The sequence below is a fragment of the Hyperolius riggenbachi genome, chromosome 9 (genome assembly GCF_040937935.1).
Source record: "Hyperolius riggenbachi isolate aHypRig1 chromosome 9, aHypRig1.pri, whole genome shotgun sequence".
Classification (NCBI taxonomy): Eukaryota; Metazoa; Chordata; class Amphibia; order Anura; family Hyperoliidae; genus Hyperolius; species Hyperolius riggenbachi.
In genome coordinates, this window is record NC_090654.1 from 173,475,693 (window position 1) to 173,500,437 (window position 24,745).

The 24,745-nt window shown below is 45.8% G+C and overlaps 1 protein-coding gene across 1 annotated transcript in view; it reads right to left on the reverse strand.

The window, feature by feature from the left end:
• TASOR (transcription activation suppressor) overlaps positions 1 to 24,745 on the reverse strand; it is a 165,231-nt gene that overhangs the window by 46,995 nt on the left and 93,491 nt on the right. The window contains 2 exon segments of the mRNA XM_068253699.1: positions 11,335 to 11,394; positions 23,492 to 23,615. Of these exon segments, the coding sequence (XP_068109800.1) occupies positions 11,335 to 11,394; positions 23,492 to 23,615 (184 nt within the window).

The window sequence follows — 24,745 nt, forward strand, 5'->3', positions numbered from 1 at the left end:
TGAGCGCAAGGCTAACGAGCCTATGCGAATGAGCGCAAGGCCAACGAGCCTATGCGAATGAGCGCAAGGCCAACGAGCCTATGCGAATGAGCGCAAGGCCAACGAGCCTATGCGAATGAGCGCAAGGCCAACAGGCCTATGCGAATGAGCGCCAGGCCAACAGGCCTATGCGAATGAGCGCCAGGCCAACAGGCCTATGCGAATGAACGCCAGGCCAACAGGCCTATGCGAATGAACGCCAGGCCAACAGGCCTATGCGAATGAACGCCAGGCCAACAGGCCTATGCGAATGAACGCCAGGCCAACAGGCCTATGCGAATGAACGCCAGGCCAACAGGCCTATGCGAATGAACGCCAGGCCAACAGGCCTATGCGAATGAACGCCAGGCCAACAGGCCTATGCGAATGAACGCCAGGCCAACAGGCCTATGCGAATGAACGCCAGGCCAACAGGCCTATGCGAATGAACGCCAGGCCAACAGGCCTATGCGAATGAACGCCAGGCCAACAGGCCTATGCGAATGAACGCCAGGCCAACAGGCCTATGCGAATGAACGCCAGGCCAACAGGCCTATGCGAATGAACGCCAGGCCAACAGGCCTATGCGAATGAACGCCAGGCCAACAGGCCTATGCGAATGAACGCCAGGCCAACAGGCCTATGCGAATGAACGCCAGGCCAACAGGCCTATGCGAATGAACGCCAGGCCAACAGGCCTATGCGAATGAACGCCAGGCCAACAGGCCTATGCGAATGAACGCCAGGCCAACAGGCCTATGCGAATGAACGCCAGGCCAACAGGCCTATGCGAATGAACGCCAGGCCAACAGGCCTATGCGAATGAACGCCAGGCCAACAGGCCTATGCGAATGAACGCCAGGCCAACAGGCCTATGCGAATGAACGCCAGGCCAACAGGCCTATGCGAATGAACGCCAGGCCAACAGGCCTATGCGAATGAACGCCAGGCCAACAGGCCTATGCGAATGAACGCCAGGCCAACAGGCCTATGCGAATGAACGCCAGGCCAACAGGCCTATGCGAATGAACGCCAGGCCAACAGGCCTATGCGAATGAACGCCAGGCCAACAGGCCTATGCGAATGAACGCCAGGCCAACAGGCCTATGCGAATGAACGCCAGGCCAACAGGCCTATGCGAATGAACGCCAGGCCAACAGGCCTATGCGAATGAACGCCAGGCCAACAGGCCTATGCGAATGAACGCCAGGCCAACAGGCCTATGCGAATGAACGCCAGGCCAACAGGCCTATGCGAATGAACGCCAGGCTAACAGGCCTATGCGAATGAACGCCAGGCTAACAGGCCTATGCGAATGAACGCCAGGCTAACAGGCCTATGCGAATGAACGCCAGGCTAACAGGCCTATGCGAATAAACGCCAGGCTAACAGGCCTATGCGAATGAACGCCAGGCTAACAGGCCTATGCGAATGAACGCCAGGCTAACAGGCCTATGCGAATGAACGCAAGGCTAAAAGGCCTATGCGAATGAACGCAAGGCTAACAGGCCTATGCGAATGAACGCAAAGCTATCAAGCGTCTGCAAATGAACGCAAAGCTATCAAGCGTCTGCAAATGAACGCAAAGCTATCAAGCGTCTGCAAATGAAAGCAAAGCTATCAAGCGTCTGCAAATGAAAGCAAAGCTATCAAGCGTCTGCAAATGAAAGCAAAGCTATCAAGCGTCTGCAAATGAAAGCAAAGCTATCAAGCGTCTGCAAATGAAAGCAAAGCTATCAAGCGTCTGCAAATGAAAGCAAAGCTATCAAGCGTCTGCAAATGAAAGCAAAGCTATCAAGCGTCTGCAAATGAAAGCAAAGCAATCAAGCGTCTGCATACGAAAGCCAAGCTATCAAGCCTCTGCATACGAAAGCCAAGCTATCAAGCGTCTGCAAACGAAAGCCAAGCTATCAAGCGTCTGCAAACGAAAGCAAAGCTATCAAGCGTCTGCAAACGAAAGCAAAGCTATCAAGCGTCTGCAAACGAAAGCAAAGCTATCAAGCGTCTGCAAACGAAAGCAAAGCTATCAAGCGTCTGCAAATGAAAGCAAAGCTATCAAGCGTCTGCAAATGAAAGCAAAGCTATCAAGCGTCTGCAAATGAAAGCAAAGCTATCAAGCGTCTGCAAATGAAAGCAAAGCTATCAAGCGTCTGCAAATGAAAGCAAAGCTATCAAGCGTCTGCAAATGAAAGCAAAGCTATCAAGCATATGCAAATAAATGCAAGGCTTAACAAGCTTCTGCAAAAGAAGTCAAGTCTTGCGAGCCTATGCACATGAAAGCAAGGTTAACAAGCATATGCAAATAAATGCTAATGAATGCAAATGCAAGGCTGACAATCTTCTGTAAATTAAAGCAAAGCTATCATGCATATGTAAATAAAAGCAAAGCTGACAAGTATATGCAGATAAATGCAAGGCTTAACAAGCCTCTGCAAAAGAAATCAAGTCTTGCAAGCCTATGCAAAATGAAAGCAAGGCTAACAAGCATATGCAAAGAAAATCAAGGTTAACAAGTCTCAGCAAATAAATGCAGGGCTAACCAGCCTAAGCAAATTATAATCTGCACACAAATGCAAATCAGGGGACCACCTGAAATTATTCAGAGATTTGTTGGGTGAAAGTTTCTATACCCCTAATTCTGCCAATCAACTTTATTCCTGTGCAGGCTTGACCAGCTAATTTGTTATAATCCCAGGGAAGCCTATTGTTGCAATGGCAACATTCCACCTTCATCCAGTCCTGCATCTATTGCTTGCTTGTTTGGACACAGGAGAAGAAATAGCACAAAACATACAAGGGAAACCACTCTAATCTCAGCCATGTGAATGCATTTCCCCAGCAAATAATTATCAGTCCCCACAGCTAGCATGTAACAATCCTATGCAAATGCTAGACCTGAAAATTACTTCTGTAAACTCACAGGAATAGGATCAGGGGTAAGGGCTTTTAGCAATCGCTGAGCCCCATCTGGAGAAAAGAGAAACTTAGGGATTCTAATCTTTGTACTGTCCCCTCAGATTCTCCCCCCAAGCAAATACATGGTAAACGCTACATCACCGTGTTGTCTGCCGACAGAGGATCCGCCATGACTTGCAACAGCAACCGCTCAGCCGGCGTCTCTGTCTCCTCCATTATACTGGAGTGATCCGGAAGTACCACATCCTTAAGCTTCTGCTGTGATCACTTCCTACGGCTGCTGGAGGACGGCGTTGTCCATATACAAAAATCTTGGTGCCGTCTCATCCTAGCCATCTCCCCCTTGTCAGATGCCACTGTGCACCCGCGTGCACTCACCGCTCAAACTGCCCACCTGGCCGAGCTAAGTGAGATCATCTGCGACCCTTCAGGCTACCGAAGGGGGGAGATTCCCAGCGTCATAACACACACAGACATGATGACCACCTGGGAACAGAAGCACTATGTCTAACTATTGCAGGCAGGATAAACTTCCCAACGCCTGATCACAGGCCAGGATGGGATCTTATCCCAAACAAACTGCTCTGCATAGCTACACAAAGTCGCCAAATAGATAAATAAACTAAAGCTGTCAACTGTGTACTCGGCAGGCCGGAAACACAAGATACTGAGGGTAGCAGGGGGTGGGGGCCTTTTAAACTTCTTGTCAATTGTGTTTCCCTTGGAGGAGGAGCCTGGAGTCTCTCCTTTTCCTGCCGTACACTGAGATGGTTAGAGAAAGATCCGTTCCTGCAAAAAAGATCCGTTCCTGCAAAAAAGATCCGTTCCTGCAAAAAAGATCCGTTCCTGCAAAAAAGAGCCGTTCCTGCAAAAAAGAGCCGTTCCTGCAAAAAAGAGCCGTTCCTGCAAAAAAGAGCCGTTCCTGCAAAAAAGAGCCGTTCCTGCAAAAAAGAGCCGTTCCTGCAAAAAAGATCCGTTCCTGCAAAAAAGATCCGTTCCTGCAAAATGCATTCATAGTCTATGATATCTGCAGACCTCATACACACCTTGTTTAACCACTTCCCGACCGCCGTATTGACAATTGGCGGCCGGGAAGTGCACCCCGCAAGGACCGCCGTATTGACAATTGGCGGCGGTCCTTGTAGGGGCATGGGCGGAGCGATCGCGTCATCCGTGACGCGATCCTCCGCCTCCGCCTGGCGCCGCTCACCCGCCGCAACATCCCGCCGGCCATACGGAAGCGCCGGCGGGATGTTAACCCGACGATCGCCGCATACAAAGTGTATAATACACTTTGTAATGTTTACAAAGTGTATTATACAGGCTGCCTCCTGCCCTGGTGGTCCCAGTGTCCGAGGGACCACCAGGGCAGGCTGCAGCCACCCTAGTCTGCACCAAGCACACTGATTTTTTACCCCCCCTGCCCCAGATCGCCCACAGCACCCATCAGACCCCCCCCCCTGCCCACCCCCCAGACCCCTGTTTGCACCCAATCACCCCCCTAATCACCCATCAATCACTCCCTGTCACTATCTGTCAACGCTATTTTTTTTTTATCCCCCCCCCCCTGCCCACTGCTCCCTCCTGATCACCCCCCCCACCCCTCAGATTCTCCCCAGACCCCCCCCCCCCATGTACTGTATGCATCTATCCCCCCTGATCACCTGTCAATCACCTGTCAATCACCTGTCAATCGCCTGTCAATTACCCATCAATCACCCCCTGTCACTGCCACCCATCAATCAGCCCCTAACCTGCCCCTTGCGGGCAATCTGATCACCCCCCCACACCAATAGATCGCCCGCAGATCCGACATCAGATCACCTCCCAAATCCATTGTTTACATCTATTCTCTCCTCTAAACACCCACTAATTACCCATCAATCACCCATCAATCACCCACTATCACCACCTGTCACTTTTACCTATCAGATCAGACCCTAATCTGCCCCTTGCGGGCACCCAATCACCCGCCCACACGCTCAGATTGCCCTCTGACCCCCCCTTATCAATTCACCAGTGCATTAATTACATCTGTTCTTCCCTGTAATAACCCACTGATCACCTGTCAATCACCTGCCAATCACCTATCACCCATCAATCACCCCCTGTCACTGCCACCCATCAATCACCCCCTGTCACTGCCACCCATCAATCAGCCCCTAACTTGCCCCTTGCGGGCAATCTGATCACCCACCCACACCATTAGATCGCCCGCAAACCCGCCGTCAGATTACCTCCCAAATGTATCGTTTACATCTGTTATCTTCTCTAAACACCCACTAATTACCCATCAATCACCCATCAATCACCCCCTGTCACTGCCACCCAACAATCAGCCCCTAACCTGCCCCTTGCGGGCAATCTGATCACCCACCCACACAAATAGATCGCCCGCAGATCCGACATCAGATCACCACCCAAGCGCAGCGTTTACATCTATTCTCTCCTCTAAACACCCACTAATTACCCATCAATCACCCCCTATCACCACCTGTCACTGTTACCCATCAGATCAGACCCTAATCTGCCCCTTGCGGGCACCCAATCACCCGCCTACACGCTCAGATTGCCCTCAGACCCCCCCTTATCAATTCGCCAGTGCAATATTTACATCTGTCCTTCCCTGTAATAACCCACTGATCACCTGTCAATCACCTGCCAATCACCTATCACCCATCAATCACCCCCTGTCACTGCCACCCATCAATCACCCCCTGTCACTGCCACCCATCAATCACCCCCTGTCACTGCCACCCATCAATCAGCCCCTAACCTGCCCCTTGCGGGCAAACTGATCACCCACCCACACCAATAGATCGCCCGCAGATCCGACATCAGATCACCACCCAAGCGCAGTGTTTCCATCTATTCTCTACCCTAAACACCCACTAATTCCCCATCAATCACCCCCTGTCAATGCTACCTATCAGATTAGACCCCTATCTGCCCCTAGGGCACTCAATCACCCGCCCACACCCTCAGAATGCCCTCAGACCCCAGCCCTGATCACCTCGCCAGTGCATTGCTTGCATCTATTCCCCCCTCTAATCACACCTTGAGACACCCATCAATCACCTCCTGTCACCCCCTAGCACACCTACCCATCAGATCAGGCCCCAATTTGCCCCGTGTGGGCTCCTGATCACTCGGCCAAACCCTCAGATCCCCCTCAGACCCCCTTCCGATCACCTCCCCAGTGCATTGATTGCATCTATTTTCCCCTCTAACCACCCCCTGAGACACCCATCAATCACCTCCTGTCACCCCCCCTAGCACTCCTATCCATCAGATCAGGCCCAATACAACCTGTCATCTAAAAGGCCACCCTGCTTATGACCGGTTCCACAAAATTCGCCCCCTCATAGACCACCTGTCATCAAAATTTGCAGATGCTTATACCCCTGAACAGTCATTTTGAGACATTTGGTTTCCAGACTACTCACGGTTTTGGGCCTGTAAAATGCCAGGGCGGTATAGGAACCCCACAAGTGACCCCATTTTAGAAAAAAAGACACCCTAAGGTATTTTGTTAGGTGTATGACGAGTTCATAGAAGATTTTATTTTTTGTCAAAAGTTAGCGGAAATTAATTTTTATTGGTTTTTTTCCCCAAAGTGTCATTTTTCACTAACTTGTGACAAAAAATAAAATCTTCTATGAACTCGCCATACACCTAACAGAATACCTTGGGGTGTCTTCTTTCTAAGATGGGGTCACTTGTGGGGTTCCTATACTGCCCTGGCATTTTAGGGCCCCTAAACCGCGAGGAGTAGTCTAGAAAACAAATGCTTCAAAATGATCTGTGAATAGGACGTTGGGCCCCTTAGCGCACCTAGGCTGCAAAAAAGTGTCACACATGTGGTACCGCTGTACTCAGGAAAAGTAGTATATTGTGTTTTAGGGTGTATTTTTACACATACCCATGCTGGGTGGGAGAAATTTCTATGTAAATGGACAATTGTGTGTAAAAAAATCAAACAATTGTCATTTACAGAGATATTTCTCCCACTTAGCATGGGTATGTGTAAAAATACACCCCAAAACGCATTATACTACTTCTCCTGAGTACGGCGGTACCACATGTGTGGCACTTTTTTACACCCTAAGTACGCTAAGGGGCCCAAAGTCCAATGAGTACCTTTAGGATTTCACAGGTCATTTTGCGACATTTGGTTTCAAGACTACTCCTCACGGTTTAGGGCCCCTAAAATGCCAGGGCAGTATAGGAACCCCACAAATGACCCCATTCTAGAAAGAAGACACCCAAAGGTATTCCGTACGGAGTATGGTGAGTTCATAGAAGATTTTATTTTTTGTCACAAGTTAGCGGAAAATGACACTTTGTGAAAAAAAACTATTAAAATCAATGTCCGCTAACTTGTGACAAAAAAATAAAAACTTCTATGAACTCACCATACTCCTAACGGAATACCTTGGGGTGTCTTCTTTCTAAAATGGGGTCATTAGTGGGGTTCCTATACTGCCCTGGCATTTTAGGGGCCCTAAACCGCGAGGAGTAGTCTTGAAACAAAAAATGACCTGTGAAATCCTAAAGTTACTCATTGGACTTTGGGCCCCTTAGTGCAGTTAGGGTGCAAAAAAGTGCCACACATGTGGTATCGCCGTACTCGGGAGAAGTAGTATAATGTGTTTTGGGGTGTATTTTTACACATACCCATGCTGGGTGGGAGAAATACCTCTGTAAATGACAATCTTTTGATTTTTTTACACACAATTGTCCATTTACAGAGGTATTTCTCCCACCCAGCATGGGTATGTGTAAAAATACACCCCAAAACACATTGTACTACTTCTCCCGAGTATGGCGATACCACATGTGTGGCACTTTTTTGCACCCTAACTGCGCTAAAGGGCCCAAAGTCCAATGAGTACCTTTAGGATTTCACAGGTCATTTTGAGAAATTTCGTTTCAAGACTACTCCTCACGGTTTAGGGCCCCTAAAATGCCAGGGCAGTATAGGAACCCCACAAATGACCCCATTTTAGAAAGAAGACACCCCAAGGTATTCCGTTAGTAGTATGGCGAGTTCATAGAAGATTTTATTTTTTGTCACAAGTTAGCGGAAATTGATTTTAATTGTGTTTTTTCACAAAGTGTCATTTTCCGCTAACTTTTGACAAAAAATAAAATCTTCTATGAACTCACCATACTCCTAACGGAATACCTTGGGGTGTCTTCTTTCTAAAATGGGGTCATTTGTGGGGTTCCTATACTGCCCTGGCATTTTAGGGGCCCTAAACCGTGAGGAGTAGTCTTGAAACGAAATTTCTCAAAATGACCTGTGAAATCCTAAAGGTACTCATTGGACTTTGGGCCCTTTAGCGCAGTTAGGGTGCAAAAAAGTGCCACACATGTGGTATCGCCGTACTCAGGAGAAGTAGTATAATGTGTTTTGTGGTGTATTTTTACACATACCCATGCTGAGTGGGAGAAAGATCTCTGTAAATGGACAATTGTGTGTTATAAAAATTAACAAATTGTCATTTACAGAGATATTTCTCCCACCCAGCATAGGTATGTGTAAAAATACACCCCAAAACACATTATACTACTTCTCCTGAGTATGGCAATACCACGTGTGGCACTTTTTTGCAGCCTAACTGCGCTAAGGGGTCCAAAGTCCAATGAGCACCTTTAGGCTTTACAGGGGTGCTTACAATTTAGCACCCACCAAAATGTCAGGACAGTAAACACACCCCACAAATGACCCCATTTTGGAAAGTAGACCCTTCAAGGTATTCAGAGAGGGGCATGGTGAGTCCGTGGCAGATTTCATTTTTTTTGTCGCAAGTTAGAAGAAATGGAAACTTTTTTTTTTTTTTTTTTCTCACAAAGTGTCATTTTCCGCTTACTTGTGACAAAAAAATAATATCTTCTATGAACTCACTATGCCTCTCAGTGAATACTTTGGGATGTCTTCTTTCCAAAATGGGGTCATTTGGGGGGTATTTATACTATCCTGGAATTCTAGCCCCTCATGAAACATGACAGGGGGTCAGAAAAGTCAGAGATGCTTGAAAATGGGAAAATTCACTTTTTGCACCATAGTTTGTAAACGCTATAACTTTTACCCAAACCAATAAATATACACTGAATGGGTTTTTTTTTATCAAAAACATGTTTGTCCACATTTTTCGCGCTGCATGTATACAGAAATTTTACTTTATTTGAAAAATGTCAGCACAGAAAGTTAAAAAAATCATTTTTTTGCCAAAATTCATGTCTTTTTTGATGAATATAATAAAAAGTAAAAATCGCAGGAGCAATCAAATAGCACCAAAAGAAAGCTTTATTAGTGACAAGAAAAGGAGCCAAAATTCATTTAGGTGGTAGGTTGTATGAGCGAGCAATAAACCGTGAAAGCTGCAGTGGTCTGAATGGAAAAAAAGTGGCCGGTCCTTAAGGGGTAGAAAGCCCTAGGTCCTCAAGTGGTTAACAGACATTCATCTGCAGATCAGACAATCATCTGCAGATCCGAAGATCCATCCTGGTGGATCTGATCTGCAGATGAATGTCTGTTAAGCAAGGTGTGTATGAGATCTGCAGATATAGACTATGAATGCATTTTGCAGGAACTGATCTTTTGCATGTGTACAGCATCTTTGTGTGCAGCATCTTGCAAAGATTTTTAGCCGATGGAGAGTTCAGCTCAATAGAATAGACTGTGTAGAGTATGCTCTCATACTACATGGAAGAGGGTAAAATTGGTCTGTGATCTTTCCTTTTCCAAAGACTTATCTGATGTGTGTACCCACCTTTATTGCCAGGGCCAGTTCTAGCTACATCAAGCCAAGCTACAGTGGGGCAAAAGTAACCTGGGGGACCTCCTGACACCTCAACCGCCGCACCCCCCCTCCCCCAACTCGTGTTCCCTGAGGTCCCTGCAAACATTTTTGCCAACTTACATGTCTCAGCGTGCGCACAGTTTCATTACTCTGTGCACTTTTGGCTTCATCATCGCAGGGGTACCTCTTCTCAGTGACCCAGTGCATGTTATTTTGTAATATGCACCAGGTCACTGAGCAGATGCCACCAGGAGAAACTGAAAACAATAGCGCACAGACTTTACAGCACACCAGCCAGGACAGGTGAGCTGCTAGACTAGCAAATTATTTTAGTGGCCCTAGGGAGCACAAGTTCAGGGGAGGCCTGGGGGTACCTGGCAGCACTCAGGGGCCCTGGGGTAATTGATTACGTTGCCCCTATGCTAGCACTGGCCGTGCTTGTTGCAGAGGAGTGAGGCAAAAACTTTTTACAGCCAGATTGGCATTGCCAGGAAACTAGCATTTTTGAAATGTGAAGATGTTAGCCTCCATACCTTTCTAGTAAAAGGTGTACATGTAATTAAGGTACAGGGAAATTTGGGCGCCAGGTGAAGTCTTAAAATGGCTAACCCCCTCCTGCAAAAGTCCCAGCAGTGTTTATTACTATTCCCCCTCCAGGCCGCTGTGGATGGAGGTGTAAGATGTAATTTGGCTGCTAGCTATTGCTGGCGACGTAATTATGCTATTTTGAACATAATTTGGGCCCAGTCTCTTGCCGGCGCCCAAATTTACTGACCGAGCGCCGCAGTTCCCATTATGGCCTATGGCGCGCCTTGTGCACCCAAATTTCCAGGCAAGTTTTTGCCTGACTCAAATGAAAGTAGCCTCAAAATTATCAATTCAACTACAGCTAGTTGGCTGTTCCTGGTTCCTGCTCAGGTAATATTCCATTACTGTCCCTACAGGCTCAGGCTGCACAATAATAGTGCTGGATTTGTTTCATGGCAAATAATGCCTCACTTTCCATGCTGACTTTGCTGAAGCTGCTGCCTGTTCTAAATTTCAGTTAAATGCTTACTGCAGTCTGAGCTTTGATCCCAATAGGAAGACACTAACCACAGTCGAGTACCTACATTAAAGATGCTCACCAGACCCTTATATTTCTGGTGTTAACTTAAATCAGTTAATCTGGTGTTAACTTAAATCAGTGTGAGGCGTCTTCAACAAAAGTGAATAGGCTCAGTGTTGAAATTAGTGTTGAATTAATTTCCTGTCTTATTGAAGAATGAAAAGCATTTTACAGAGTCTTCACGGTACATAAAAATTAGAAAATCAGAAATGCATGGAATATTGAAGCTGATGAGATGGATTTCAAAAAGCAGGAAAATTATATTTCACATTATAAGGCAATACAGGAAAAAAACTCATTAAAATTTCCCTTATAATGGGGAATTTATTGGTGTTTGGGCTACCTGCCCAATTGTGAGGTCTTTCAGGGTAGCCTAAAAAGTTATTTTTGCTTTTGCCAAGGACGCTTGGAAGTAGTTCTGATTTTGTACACAGACCCGTAGGCAGGTGTACTGCATTTTTATTAAATGACTGGCCTCCTCACCTTGTTGATTTTCATCTCTAAGATATTCAACATGATCCTCGGATACTCTTCCTTCCTCTCCTGGGAGAAACCAGTAGTTAGAAATCATGGACTATTACTAGGTTGCTACTAAGGTATGGTCTATGGACTCTACTGTAAAGAGCAGAACACCAAAAACAAAATTTACCATCCGGTCTGTAGTATAAAGGGGTAAAGATCCTACACACATAATAGTTGTTCAAGCTTAATGTCTGCAGGTGCATCTGACCTCCCCCAGTGAAACATTGGATTATTAATTTGACATATTTGGTATTTACTAATCAATTATTGCAATCCCTTGAGATATGGTAATGTGGGGATCTTCTGTGGCTAACTCCCACCACCTCTCGTTAGAAAAACGAGTGCTCAGTCAGCCATTTTGACCTCAGCTGAACAAACATGGCTATATGCCACATTGAAAACACTGAATCATGCAAGTCAGGACATAATCTAACAATTGATGTTTACAGGAGAAAGGACAACAGAATTTGAAAGGATATTGTTAAGTGGCTCATATACTACATGACGTTTGGTAAATTTTGTTATTTTAACAGATTATTATTCTTACTTATTAAATATATAGTACTAACAACTGAGATCTAAATCAAAATTTGAGCATATTTGGCCAGCATAATAAAATACAGATCTAGAGTTGTGCAAATAGACAGTTAATTAGTTCCTCACATACAGAAATTTAACACTTAACATTTTGCAGGTATCCACACAGGCAGGTAAATAACACCACTGAGGTGTAAAACACTCCAACTGTGCTTATGTGACGTTACCCACAAAACATTTCATGCTTGTTGGGACTTACTTGGTAATCCATGGTTTAACATACTATTAACATGAAAAACACTTGACTAACTACAGATACAACCCTAAGCACACCCCATGTCCGAGGCAGTAGCTGGCAGAAATGAACTGGGTATAAATACTGCTTACAACACTTAGGTTATGTCTGAGCTAAATTTTAGGTTGCCTTAAAGTATACCTGAGATCAATCAAAAGAAATAGATTATATATACCTGGGGCTTCCTCCAGCTCCTTTCAGGCTAATCGGTCCCTCGCCAAGATAATGGGGCATCTACTGGAGGATCTAGGTGGAGGAGGACAGCGAGGGACCGATTAGCCCAAAGGGGGCTGGAGGAAGCCCCAGGTATGTAGAACGATCTTTTGATTGATTTCACCACTTTTTTCTGGCTGATCTTATGTTGACTGAAATCTATTGCCTCTAATATCTGATCAACTTTTCATTGACTTCAGCACTTCGTGAATTAAAAATATGATTAGCCACATTGGTTAGAGAATCTGGTTCGCCAGCTCATGCAAATTTTCCAAACTCCACTTTTCAGACTGGATCAAACGCTATTCAATTGATTTTCAATCAGAGAATGCTGTACTTAGCAATAGGGACACTGCGTAAAGCAGGAGTCCCCACCTCTTTTGGCCAATGTGCAAGATTTTCTGGGGACTGGTGGTGGTGTGGAGCCTGGGTATTGTGGGTTGTCTTGACGCTGGCGTTTGGCTCAGGTCAGAGTTGTTTTCCGAGTGAGTAAGGGGGGAGAATAGAAGTTGAAAAGGGGTTTGAGGTGGGTATAGAGGTGTGTTGAGGGTAAAAGTGTGGGGATTTTGGAGCAGGACAGGGGGTATGATGCAAGAAAACCGTTGTACACTAACCCCAAATCCTCACATAAGCACTGCCATCAGCACTATGCAGATGGACAGCAACTTTACAATGGTGACAAAGTAATACACCCCATCCCTTTGCTCAATGTTTCTAACCCATCTCAGAATTCAAAACTAAAAAAAATCCTGGAACTGGACTTTAGAATCGATATACTGACCAGTGGCGTAGGGATGACCATAGCAACCATGGCATCTGCTATGGGGCCCGTAGCCAGAGGGGGGCCCAGTGTATGTAGCCACCGGCAATATGTGGGTCCTCAGCGGGCCCCCCTCCCTCCTCAAAGTCATATCTCCCTTCTGTCAGAAGAACAGTACTCTGAAAAAGCAGGATCTGTCACGGATGTCGGCTTGCTGAGTCACGTGCAGCAGGGGAGAGAGTTCAGCCAATAGCAGCACCACCAGGCAGCCTACTAGCCAATGCTGGTGCTGCTGTGGCCAGCCAATGAGAGGAAGATTTTAAAAGAAGCCCCGCGCTGAGCTGCACTGAAGAGGAAATGTGCAGCGCACACACAGACAGGTGTTGTGATTTATTACCTCTCTGTCCTCTTTGCTGGCAACCTCTGCATTGCTACATTTAGTGTATGCCAGTGTGGGCCTGCTGATCTCAACCATGCTCTCAGTGCTGCCTAGTGCCAGCCCCTGGAGGGAGGAGACCACCCATGCTGCTAGTTACACAGAGAGGAGCCCTGCTGCTGCCGACCAGAGGAGGAGACCACATGCATAGGGAATTATTAACCTACCTGCTTGATCTGTGTGCATCATGAAAAGGGTGGGTGAGGGACTACAGGACCCAGCATGCCCAATGCTGGGTATGTGCGTTTTGTGAGAGAGTGGGTGGGAAACTACAGGGCCCATGGCCTATCTCATCCTGTGTAAGCAGCCACTATATGCTAGGTAATCACTGTCGTGTGTGTGTGTGTGTGTGTGTGTGTGTGTGTGTGTGTGTGTGTGTGGTGGGGACTACAGGGCCCAGCATGCCCAGTCTTATTCAGTTTATGCAGCGTGTGTGTGTATTGTGAGAGAGTGGTGAACTGCAGGGCCCAGCATGGCTTATCTAGCCTTGTGTAGGCAGCCTTTCTATGCTAGGTAATCAATGGACTGCTTGATGTGTGGGAGGAGAGAGGGAGAGGGAAAGAGAGAGGGAAAAAGAGAGAGAGAGAGAGAGAGAGAGAGAGAGTGTGAGTGTGTGTGAGCGGGTGTGTGAGTGAGTGAGTGTGTGTAAGAGTGTGTGTGGCCCAGCATGGCCTTTCTCATCTTGTGTAGCCTCTCATGCTCCAGGTGGTGAGGCAGAACAGGTGGCAGCATAGGCTGTTACAATAGTAGCTGACACTTGAGGTCCCCCTGGTTGCCTGAGTGGGCATATCTCCCCATCCCCAGTTGCAACATATCCAGACAGACTCTGGGGCTCTCTCCCCACTGCTACCTGTAGGTGCACATTCTAAATTTTTGTATGAAACAGACGGTTTACACCTGCGGTAGGGGGTGAACTTGTCCATGTCGCTGCCTCTTGCCCTTGTGTCCCACGTTGTGTTCCTCTATTCTGATACTACTTCCTTCAAAGCCAACTGGAGGTGGTGACAAGGGTGCATTAACCTCCCCTCCTGTCATGGCCCATTTCATTCAAATCTCAGAACGAGCACTCAGAAGCTCATCCCTACCTGTAGGAAGGCCGGCCAGGAAGAGAGCACAAATCAGTGCACACTCAGTTCTCCCCAAAGCAGACTGGACAGAGGGAACAAAATGTCTTGCATTGGTGCCTGGGGATATGCACAAAACTTTGGTAAAGTTGATCTGCGCAGAACAGCAATTTTACCATTGCACTGACAAGGTTGTCATCGTTGTGACATTCGCATATTTACATTACCTAGGTAATTCAAGTGCTGCTAGGGTAATGCACAAAATTGCTCTCTGTGCACATCAACTTTACCAAAGTGTTTTTTTGTGCAAATGCTCCATTGTGGTTATGGTGCGGGGTGGGGCTGGTAGATTCATGTACATTTGGCTCTGCCCACCATACATCATGCCCACTTTTATGATTACACCCAATTTTTTGTTGCTCCTGCCACATGTAATTTTAAGTGTAGTGGAGTGTCCCTTTTCCCTAGTTCCAAAACTTGGGAGGTATGCCAAAGTGCAGAGTATCGGGACTTGCCTCTCCAGGCTCCACCAGCGACCTGTCTCCACGACTACAGCGCTTTCTCTCATCTTGTTACATGACGAAAGAGGGCACTCTTATAAAGACATGACTCCTGGAGAAGACTGATCACCAGTGGACCCCAGAGAGGTTCGTTATTTGTTGCTGCAGCTACTCTGCATAGTAAAAAGGGGCTACATCTAGCTACCTATAAGGGGGGGGAGCTACCTATACTGAGAAGACTTCTGGCTACCTGTACATGGTGTCCTCTAGCTACATATACTGGTGGGGGAAATTTTGGCAACCCATACGGAGGTCTACTCAAGGGGTTCCTCTAGCTACCCTTAGTGAAGGGCTAGTTAATGCTGAGAGGCCCTCTAGTTACCAAAAATAGGTGTATGGAGGTAAGGGCCACAAAGGTGCTTTGTTATTTTTGGGCGGTGGGGCCCCAACCCAAAGTTTGCTATGGGGCCCCATGATTTCTAGCTACGCCCCTTAAGTCTATCATCTCATAGTCCTTCCGGATTGTGAACTACAGATCCCAGAAAGACCATTCAATTGCCATTAAAGGATACCTGCTCTGGGGAAACACTCCAGTTTTCTTTGCACCCATGTCAATCACCTTGACAGATCCATTATGTAGTTCTGTATTTATCATTATTAATAATAATAATAATAAGGATTATGAATGCATCCCAGCGCTGTGTAAACCTTACATGCATTCCTTCAGCAACTAAACTGTTGAGAAGTACAGGTCTTTTGTTTTTTTTTTTACATAAAATGCCCAAGTAATTTGAGAAACTATCAGCATCAGAAAAGGCTCCAAAATTGTATGATAACAATTAGCAATGACCGAGGTGGGTGTTCTAAAAACAGAAACTGCTTATGACAATGTATGTTAACTAAATAATGTGGGCGGGGGGGGGGGGGGGGGGGGGGGAAGCAAAATTATATGATACAAAGTGGATTATAAAACAAATCCTACAAAATATTTTTAATACAACAAATCAACAGAGATACCATAGAGGAGAAAAAACAACAAAAACAAACAAAAACACAACTATTCAAGACTTTCAGATACCAAGGCAGGTGTAGGGACCAATGCATTACTCTGATATCCTAGATGACAAACAATACCTGCACAACAGTCTATGTGTAGACTTTTATAGTGCTTAACTAGTGTAAGTTCCAGGACGTGAAGCTCTCCGCGCATGCACACGCATGGCACCAACACTCGTGCAAGTCTGTGCATGCTTTTAAATGCAGCACAGTGGTGTAGTGGTTAGCACTCTCGCCTTGCAGCGGTGGGTCCCCAGTTCGAATCCCAGACCCCCTGTAACTGTTAGACCCTTTCTAGCCTATGAGCTGGCAGCATGAGTACTTCCAAAGGATGCAAGAGGAAGGCCGAAGTGTAAACTGCAATAAATGAACATTGGACATAGACTTAAATGCAAAGCCTGCATGCAGCAAGTCAGAATAACACAATCCACTACATTGCAGAGATGAGAACAGGCCCATAGAATTGTCTGTTGTCTGGGCAGGGAGTTGACAGGCAGAATTATTCTGCAACGCAACTGAGCACTGTGAAGTAGCCCTAAATAGCATTGGAAAGGAAAGGACCTGTGTATTGTAGCTAGGGTTGCCACGGTATACCACGGTTTTAATGTGCATGGTAATCATACCGTGCACATTTTCAAAATACCGGTTTTCCGCTCCCCCCCGCTTTGCTACCGGCTCTCCGTCCTCCTCTATTACAGATGCAAGCCGCGGCGGCTTGCTGACAGTCTGAGCAGGCGTCAGATGGTGACGCACGTCTTGAGAAGATGCGGCTGCAGCTGGAGCGCATACGCAGAACGCTCCTGGCCGTGGCTGAAGCGCAAACGTAGTGGCGTGTGATGTCATCAGGGATGCTGGTTCCCGGCGGCAAGTGCGAGTCAGACCAAGAAGAAGCATGGGTGCTGCTGCCATGTTAACAATAATGGACGCGGAGGGGGACAGAGAAGTATAAGGGAAAAGCAGAGGTAGGGATGCCAATATATGCTGCGGATTAGGAGGCAGAAAGCAAGCACCATCGCCATGTCATAAGGTTAGTATATCCAGCAACCACTCATCTCATCCCACACGCCCAGTCACTCCAGCGGCCTCTAAATTCCCCCACTGAGGACAGGACAGTGACAATTAAACTGAGGGCCTGCCTGCCTGAGGCACAGCTGAGTGGGCCCCACCACTGCACCAGCCACCAGCAATTTTAAAGTGCACCACCTGAACTCCCACCACACGCCCAGTCACTCCAGCTGCCTCCAAGTTCCCCCACTGAGGAGTCTGTCACAGTTACACTGAGGGCCTGTCTGCCTGAGGCACAGCTGAGGGGGCCACACCACTGCACCAGCCACTAGGAATTTTAAAGTGGACCACCTGAACTCTTGCACAGGACAGATTGAAGGAAAACCGAGAACTTCACCCTACCTATATGTATAGAGAGAGTTTATCCTATCTAATAATCTCCCTCACACAGCTGGCACAGCAGCACATGTTGAAATTTGATCTCCTCCCTGTGTCACCACCTGTAACCTAAGGCCTCGTTCACATCTAGCTAGCGCAGATGGCCGTGCGATCCTAACGCAGCGCATATGATCGCACGCCATCTGCGCTGCTGATCCCATCCATTGACAGTGATGGGATCAGCTCTGCACTTCCGGACAAAATGCAGGCAACAGTACACAAGCGCTTCCTAGCGCATTGTACTGCTGCGCAGCGCAGTATATGTGAACGGTAGAAGGGCTGTCTATGCCCTTCTGCCGTTCCTGCGTTTCAGCACATCATACGTGCTTCCAAATGCGCACAGAAGTGCGTATGATGTGAACGAGGTGCTAAGTGAGGACAGAATAAAAAAAAACAGAGAAATGCTCCCTGCTGCCCTGCATGTATTTAGAGGCATTGTCTGTCTAATGCTGGATCCACACAGTGCGTTCGCGCACTCGATTTCCCGCTCGATTCCCGTCGATTTGTTTATTTCCAACATGTCCGATTTGGATTTCGATGGATCGTTAGGTCGATATGCCAAATCGACCTAACGATCCATCGAAATCCAAATCGGATATGTTGGAAATAAACGAATCGACGGGAATCGAGCGGGAAATCGAGTGCGCGAACACACCGTGTGGATTAAGGATAATGCCCTCTCGGTGACTGAGCAGCACAACAGCAAACTTTGTAATTTGATCTCTCCCGTGTCAGCTGACTGCCACCGCAATTATATGGTAGAGAAAGAAAGCCCTTAAAAAAATAGTACCTCCCACAGCAAAATTTGAAAAAGTATAACAAATCTTTATTCAACATTGGGTATATTAATAATCATCAGTACTGTGATTATTAATATACCCAATGTTGAATAAAGATTTGTTATACTTTTTCAAATTTTGCTGTGGGAGGTGCTATTTTTTTAAGGGCTTTCTTTCTCTACCATATAATTGCTCTTGTTTGGAGCCCTTAGCACACACAGTTATTTGGTTGAGGTGTTGCAGACACTCCTTAGAATCTAGCTGACTGCCACCGCAGGCACAGCTAGCTAAGCTCATTAAATTGCAGGACAGGGTGAGCCTTTTTACAGTTTTACCCGGTGCCCCAAATCTCCCGGCGGCTTAATCATATGTATGCAGAGGGAGTGAAACACCCTGGCGGGACATTAATTCAAGGGGGGAGGGGGGCTAGGATCAAATAATTGTATAATACCGCATACCGTACTTTTTTTAGACCGTGGAATTTCATACCGTTGCAACCCTAATTGTAGCCAGGCATTGCTGTTGCAATATTTGTCACACAAAATCTTGGAAACATGCCACTGTAATTATTAATTCAAAACCCATAGTTTGGTAACAACAACAAACAGTTACTATCAATATTCATGATTCAAAGAAAAAAAACAAGCAAAAAAAACCTCAAACCACACCTAGAGATAACCTATGGGTGTCCTTACAGGGACACCAAACCCTATCCTCAAGACCCACCAACAGTGCTTGTTTTGTGGAAATCCACCAAGGTAAGCCGATCAGCACTGTACCTTGAAGACTAAACCTAAACACACATCAAAATGTTTGAGCCGACAAGGGGCCTGATGCACTAAACCACAGCAACGTACCAAGCGCTAATGTGTTAATGTCCGATGCTCCCCCTGCACTAGCAACGGTGCTCCCTGCACACAATAAATTTACAGAGTTTAGTGCATCAGGCCCAAGTTCACAGAACATACATTTACAACAGTACACTTGTATGTCTAATCCTAAAAGAAGGATAAAATACTACAATTGCCCTTAAAGGATCAAAAATATTGTTAAAAAATCTGTGAACAGAATGACCTGACATTTCTTGGTAAGACTGCTATCATCACATTGGGAACAGCTCCCTTGTCCTCTGAAGTTTCAGATCAATGCAAGAAACAAAAAAATGCATCATCTGGGGTTGCCTCCACAAGAAATTGATCTAACAGGACACAGACATAAATTGATCTAACAGGACACAGACACACACACGTGTAGGAGGAGGAGTAGGATCAGACAACTGTAGTGAGAGAATCAAGCAAATGCCAAGCATGGAGGAGCAGACTACTAGGCATCCGATAAAAGGAAATAAATATAGCAGCCCCCATATCCCTCTCCCTTCTGTATCCGTGTAAAGCGGATCTGAGATGAAAAACTATCTACAACAAGTAACTTGTCTATATATCTTATCTGAAGTTTATATAGTTTACACAGCATATCTAGCTGCAAACAGCTTCAAAAGTTTATGTTTATTCCTGTGATACAACGAGGGCAGCTATGTTCTGTTTGTCACATTGTCACAGGCTGAGGGCTGAAGATTCTATCAGCTTGCCTGTGTGTAAATTCAGTCCCCTCTTCTCCTCCCCTCTGCCTCTGAAATCAATGGCAAGTAACCTCCTCCTACTGCCCAGACTGAGCTCCCATAAGCCCTTGCTACAGTGCCAAGGCACAAAAGGAGCTGTGGGCGAGGCTTGTTTAGTTTATAGGGAATTACTAAAACAAAACAAAAAAAAAGTATTTGGCTTGAGGAATGCCCTATAAACTAAATTAAAGGAACAAAATTATGCAATGAGTAAAAGTTTATCTCAGATCCACTTTAAATATCTAAAGGTGCACATACACGCTATAAAAAATGTCACTGTAGGGACCAGCACTCAATCATACATTGAGCATTGCAGTGTCACCCTAAAGTATGTGACTACTCAAGGAACCCCTGCAAACAATGTTTTCATCTTGATGGAACCCCTGCATTTATTTTGCAGGAGGCATGGTCTTTAGAAGTAGGTGAGGCTGTTTATTTCACTACCACCCATTACACTGCCACTCATACTGTCTCCTTATCCTAGTGCTTTTTATTAATGTACTCATTATTATTCTGACCCCCAATTTAGTGCTTATTTTTACAGTATCCCCTTTTTTTCTAATTTGCTCTATTATACTTCCCCCACGATGGGGGAAAATGCCAAAGAACACCTGCAGACTGCTCAAGGAACCCTGGGGTTACAGGGAACCTGGTTCTGGTTGAGAAAGACTGCTCTACACGGTGCATGTGACTATGCAAGAGACTTTATTCTTTTAACCAAGACCCCGGCTTTTATCTTAGCTGTAGCGATAGAGCTGGTTCCTGCATGTTTGCTCTGCATGAATGAGGGCTGGTGCACACCAAGAGTGCTTCTGAGTGCTTTTAAAAACGCTTGGCTAATGTATTTGAATGGGATGGAATCACACCAGAGTGATGTGATTTTTTCCCAAACGCAGATCTTGCAGCATTTCTGCTGCTTTGTGAGGCGAGTCAGCATCACTGAAGAGTATAGGAAAGTGGAAAATCGATCTGAAAAGCGCTAGAAAAGAGCAATTTTCCAAGCGTTATTTATACAAAGTAAGTACACTTGCAGATCTACTGTATTTAAAATAGAAAATCGCTACACCAAAAGGCTCCCAAAATCGCTAGGTTTAAATAGAAAATCGCTAGGCACATGCCTAGAAAAATCACTTCTAAAATCACTCTGCCTGCCTTCTGCACCGATGTCTGCCTGGATTTTGACTACTCTCTGCCTGCCGCCTGCAACAACCTCCGTCTGACGCCTGCACCGACTTCTGCCTGGATTTTGACTACGGTACTTTCTGCCTGCCTTATTTGTACAGTTTCACAATTTAAGTTTATTCATAAATTTAATTCAACAATTTTGTGTTGCAGTCGTTTACTTATACGCAGAATGTCTACCAGGCTTTTATTCTGATATATTTTGTCGAGTTATGACAAAGTGTACCAGAGCTCAAATATAAAAAGATTTTATACATACCTGGGGCTTCCTCGACCCCCATCCGCCTGGATCGCTCCCACGCCGCAGTCCTCAGATGTCTGCAGCTCCAGGACCAGGTCCCTGCCAGTCTAACGTAAGAGAAGTGCGCCGTTTGCGTATATCTCTCCAGCAGACGCTGGAGATACAAGTAGAAGGCGCACTTCTCCTGTGTAGACTGGCCGCGATGATGAAGTGCCTGGACCCGGTTCCTGAAGCTGCGGGCAGCGGCGTGGGAGTGATCTAGGCGGATGGGACTGGAGGAAGCCCCAGGTATGTATGAAATCTTTATTTTTTCAGCCACTTTAAGAATTGGAGGCTTAAAATTATTGATAAAAAAAATGTACCGCTTTTAGACCCATAAATCCAGACAGAAATGCACAGACAGGGAGGTTAACAAAGGAGCTGGGATGAGTTTTCTTTTTTTTTTCTTTTTTTAAAATTGGAATTAAATCCACCACTGTAATTACTTGGCAGAGGATGGTGACAGTTGTGAAAATGTACTGTATCAAACAAGTTCACTTTTTTGAGGCTCTGTATTTTAATACAGAGGAAAAAGGACGCCAGGGTAAAAAAATGTATGACTATGTACTGAGGTGGCATTCCAATACTAGAAAATAAAGCTAAAAAAACCTAATGCAAGTATACTACATTACTGATCAAGTCCCCACATTAAGGCACTTGCACCACTTTAATTAGTAAATATTGAAATGCTGCCTCAATCTTCAGGTCAAAAATCCTGATCCTTTAGAGGCTTCCCACGCCGTATTCCAGTCCACCATTGTTGGCGGGCACGGACCCCCTTAGCACAAGGGAGCACAATACTACCTCTGTGCGAGCACGATCACGCTTGTGTGGGCAATGTGTGGCCACGCTCATGCATGAAGAGGAGCCGCTTTGCAATGTGCAGGAGGGTCACAGGCAACAGTGGTCATGGTCCAGAGGACGGCATGGGAAGCCTCTAGAAGATCCAGACGGTTCCATCTTCTTAGGTAAGTATTTGATCTTTGACGCAAGGTTCCCCTCAGGTTCACTTTAAAGGAATACTGTAGGCGGGTCGGGGGAAAAGGAGTTGAACTTACCCGGGGCTTCTAATGGTTCCCCGCAGAAATCCTGCGCCCACGCAGCCACTCACCAATGCTCCGGCCCCGCCTCCGGTTCACCTCTGGAATTTCAGACTTTAAAGTCTGAAAACCACTGCGCCTGCGCAGCCATGTCATCGCTCCTGCTGTTGTCACCAGGAGTGCACTGTGCAGGCACAGACCATACTGATATCAGCAGTAATCGCTCATCAAAACCTACAAAGAGCGATTTTGCAAGCACTTTGAAGTTACTGCGCACACTAAAAAAATTTAATTGAAAGGACCAATCAGAATTAAAAATGCTAATCGCTACACAATGGCTGGCAAAAAACTTACACTTTTTAAAATCGCTACCAAAAACAGTCATGAAATCACTTACAAAACCGCTAGTGATTGCGATTAGCGATAGCGTTTTGTAGTGGGTTTCAGGCCTAAGGCAGGTTAATAATGGTGTGGGGATGTGGGTGGTAGTACCAATACTAAACACTGCTCAATTTGCTTTAAGTTATGGACTGCATGAGATGAATTGCTTACTGAGTATTAAAGGATAGATCACCAAGATGAGAGCACAAAAAAAGGCTCAGAATCCTTAGTGAAAGTGTACCAGAGACGACTAAGTAAAGATTTTATACTCACCTGAACCAGTTACCCGGGGCTGATTGCAGCTGAACGACCGCGGGAGGACAAGGGACTCACACATGCTTATGGAGCTGGAGGAAGCTCCAGGGGAGTATAAAATCTTTACTTACAGCTGTCTCTGGTACACTTTAAGACAGGAGATAAGCTTAGTAAACAGCTTGATTAAAGACAAAAATGTGAAACCTTTTTAAAAACAGGGCATTACTAACTCCATAGTGTTGCAATTCAGAACATTTAAAACAGGTCAATTAGCATTACCTGTAATTGGAATTAATTTCCAGTTGAATTCTGACTCCTCATTGCTGGAATTCGAATCCTGTGGCTGGTAGACCTCTTCAGTGGGTGTACTGGGTACAGGACTGGCATATGATGAATATGGTCCCTATTTAGAGGAGGGGAAAAAAAGCACGCTTTTCAATCTACATAAACTACGCTGTTATAGACCTGCATATTCAGGCTTTGCATTTGATGAAAGATTCCTTGGTTAGAATGCAAACATTCAGCAAAGCCTGTATCAAGTCTACTGTATATTGTTAATCAGAACACCATTACAGCTAGCGTACTTCTGAATTAGAACAAAATTATGCAGCTGTAAGTCACATGCTGCAGCCCACTGCACTCTTAACATGCTTAATTTACAACACACACCTGAAGTGTATCCAGACCATGTGACATGAGATAAACGTGATTGTACAGTGCAAAACATATTTATAACCATGCGGTTTTATTTCTTTCATTTTGCTGCCTGAAAGAGTTAATATTCAGTCAGCTTCCATCTTGTTAGTAGCTGGTTGGGAATATAGTAAACATAACGGATAAGCACATTACAGCCATAAAAGTTCCTGGCAGAATAAAACTTCTGAGGGCAGGGGAGAGTACAATTGTTTATTTTATCCATTTGTTTTCACTTCAGATTCACTTAAAAAAAGTGACCCAAAAAGTTACCCAAAGTTAAAATTTGAATCACGGGAATGCCTTCATACTGTATGTGTTTCCGATTTTCTAAAAAGGCAATTGTAGTTCTGCTGCATTTTTCCTGCGTTTCAATTGAGGCCAACATATTGAAAATCGTATTTGCGTTTCACAATTTTTGGTATGCAAGAGCCTGTACACTGCATTTGGACCTGTGACAGCTATCTGCATAATCGTTTTACAAAACTAGTACTGCAGAAAAGGCTACCAGAGTGCCTGGTAAATCTGCCTAGAAACCATCCAGTTTAACATGGGTTCAGTTTAAGATATTAAGTGGCCTTGCTCAGCAGGAAAATGATGTGGAGCCAGGTGTGTGGAATTAAAGGGATACTGTAGGGGTGGGTCGGGGGAAAATGAGCTGAACTTACCCGGGGCTTCTAATAGTCCCCTGCAGACATCCTGTGTTGGCGCAGCCACTCACCGATGCTCCGGCCCCGCCTCCAGTTCACTTCTGGAATTTCTGACTTTAAAGTCAGAAAACCACTGCGCCTGTGTTGCCGTGTCCTCGCTCCCGCTGATGTCACCAGGAGTGTACTGCGC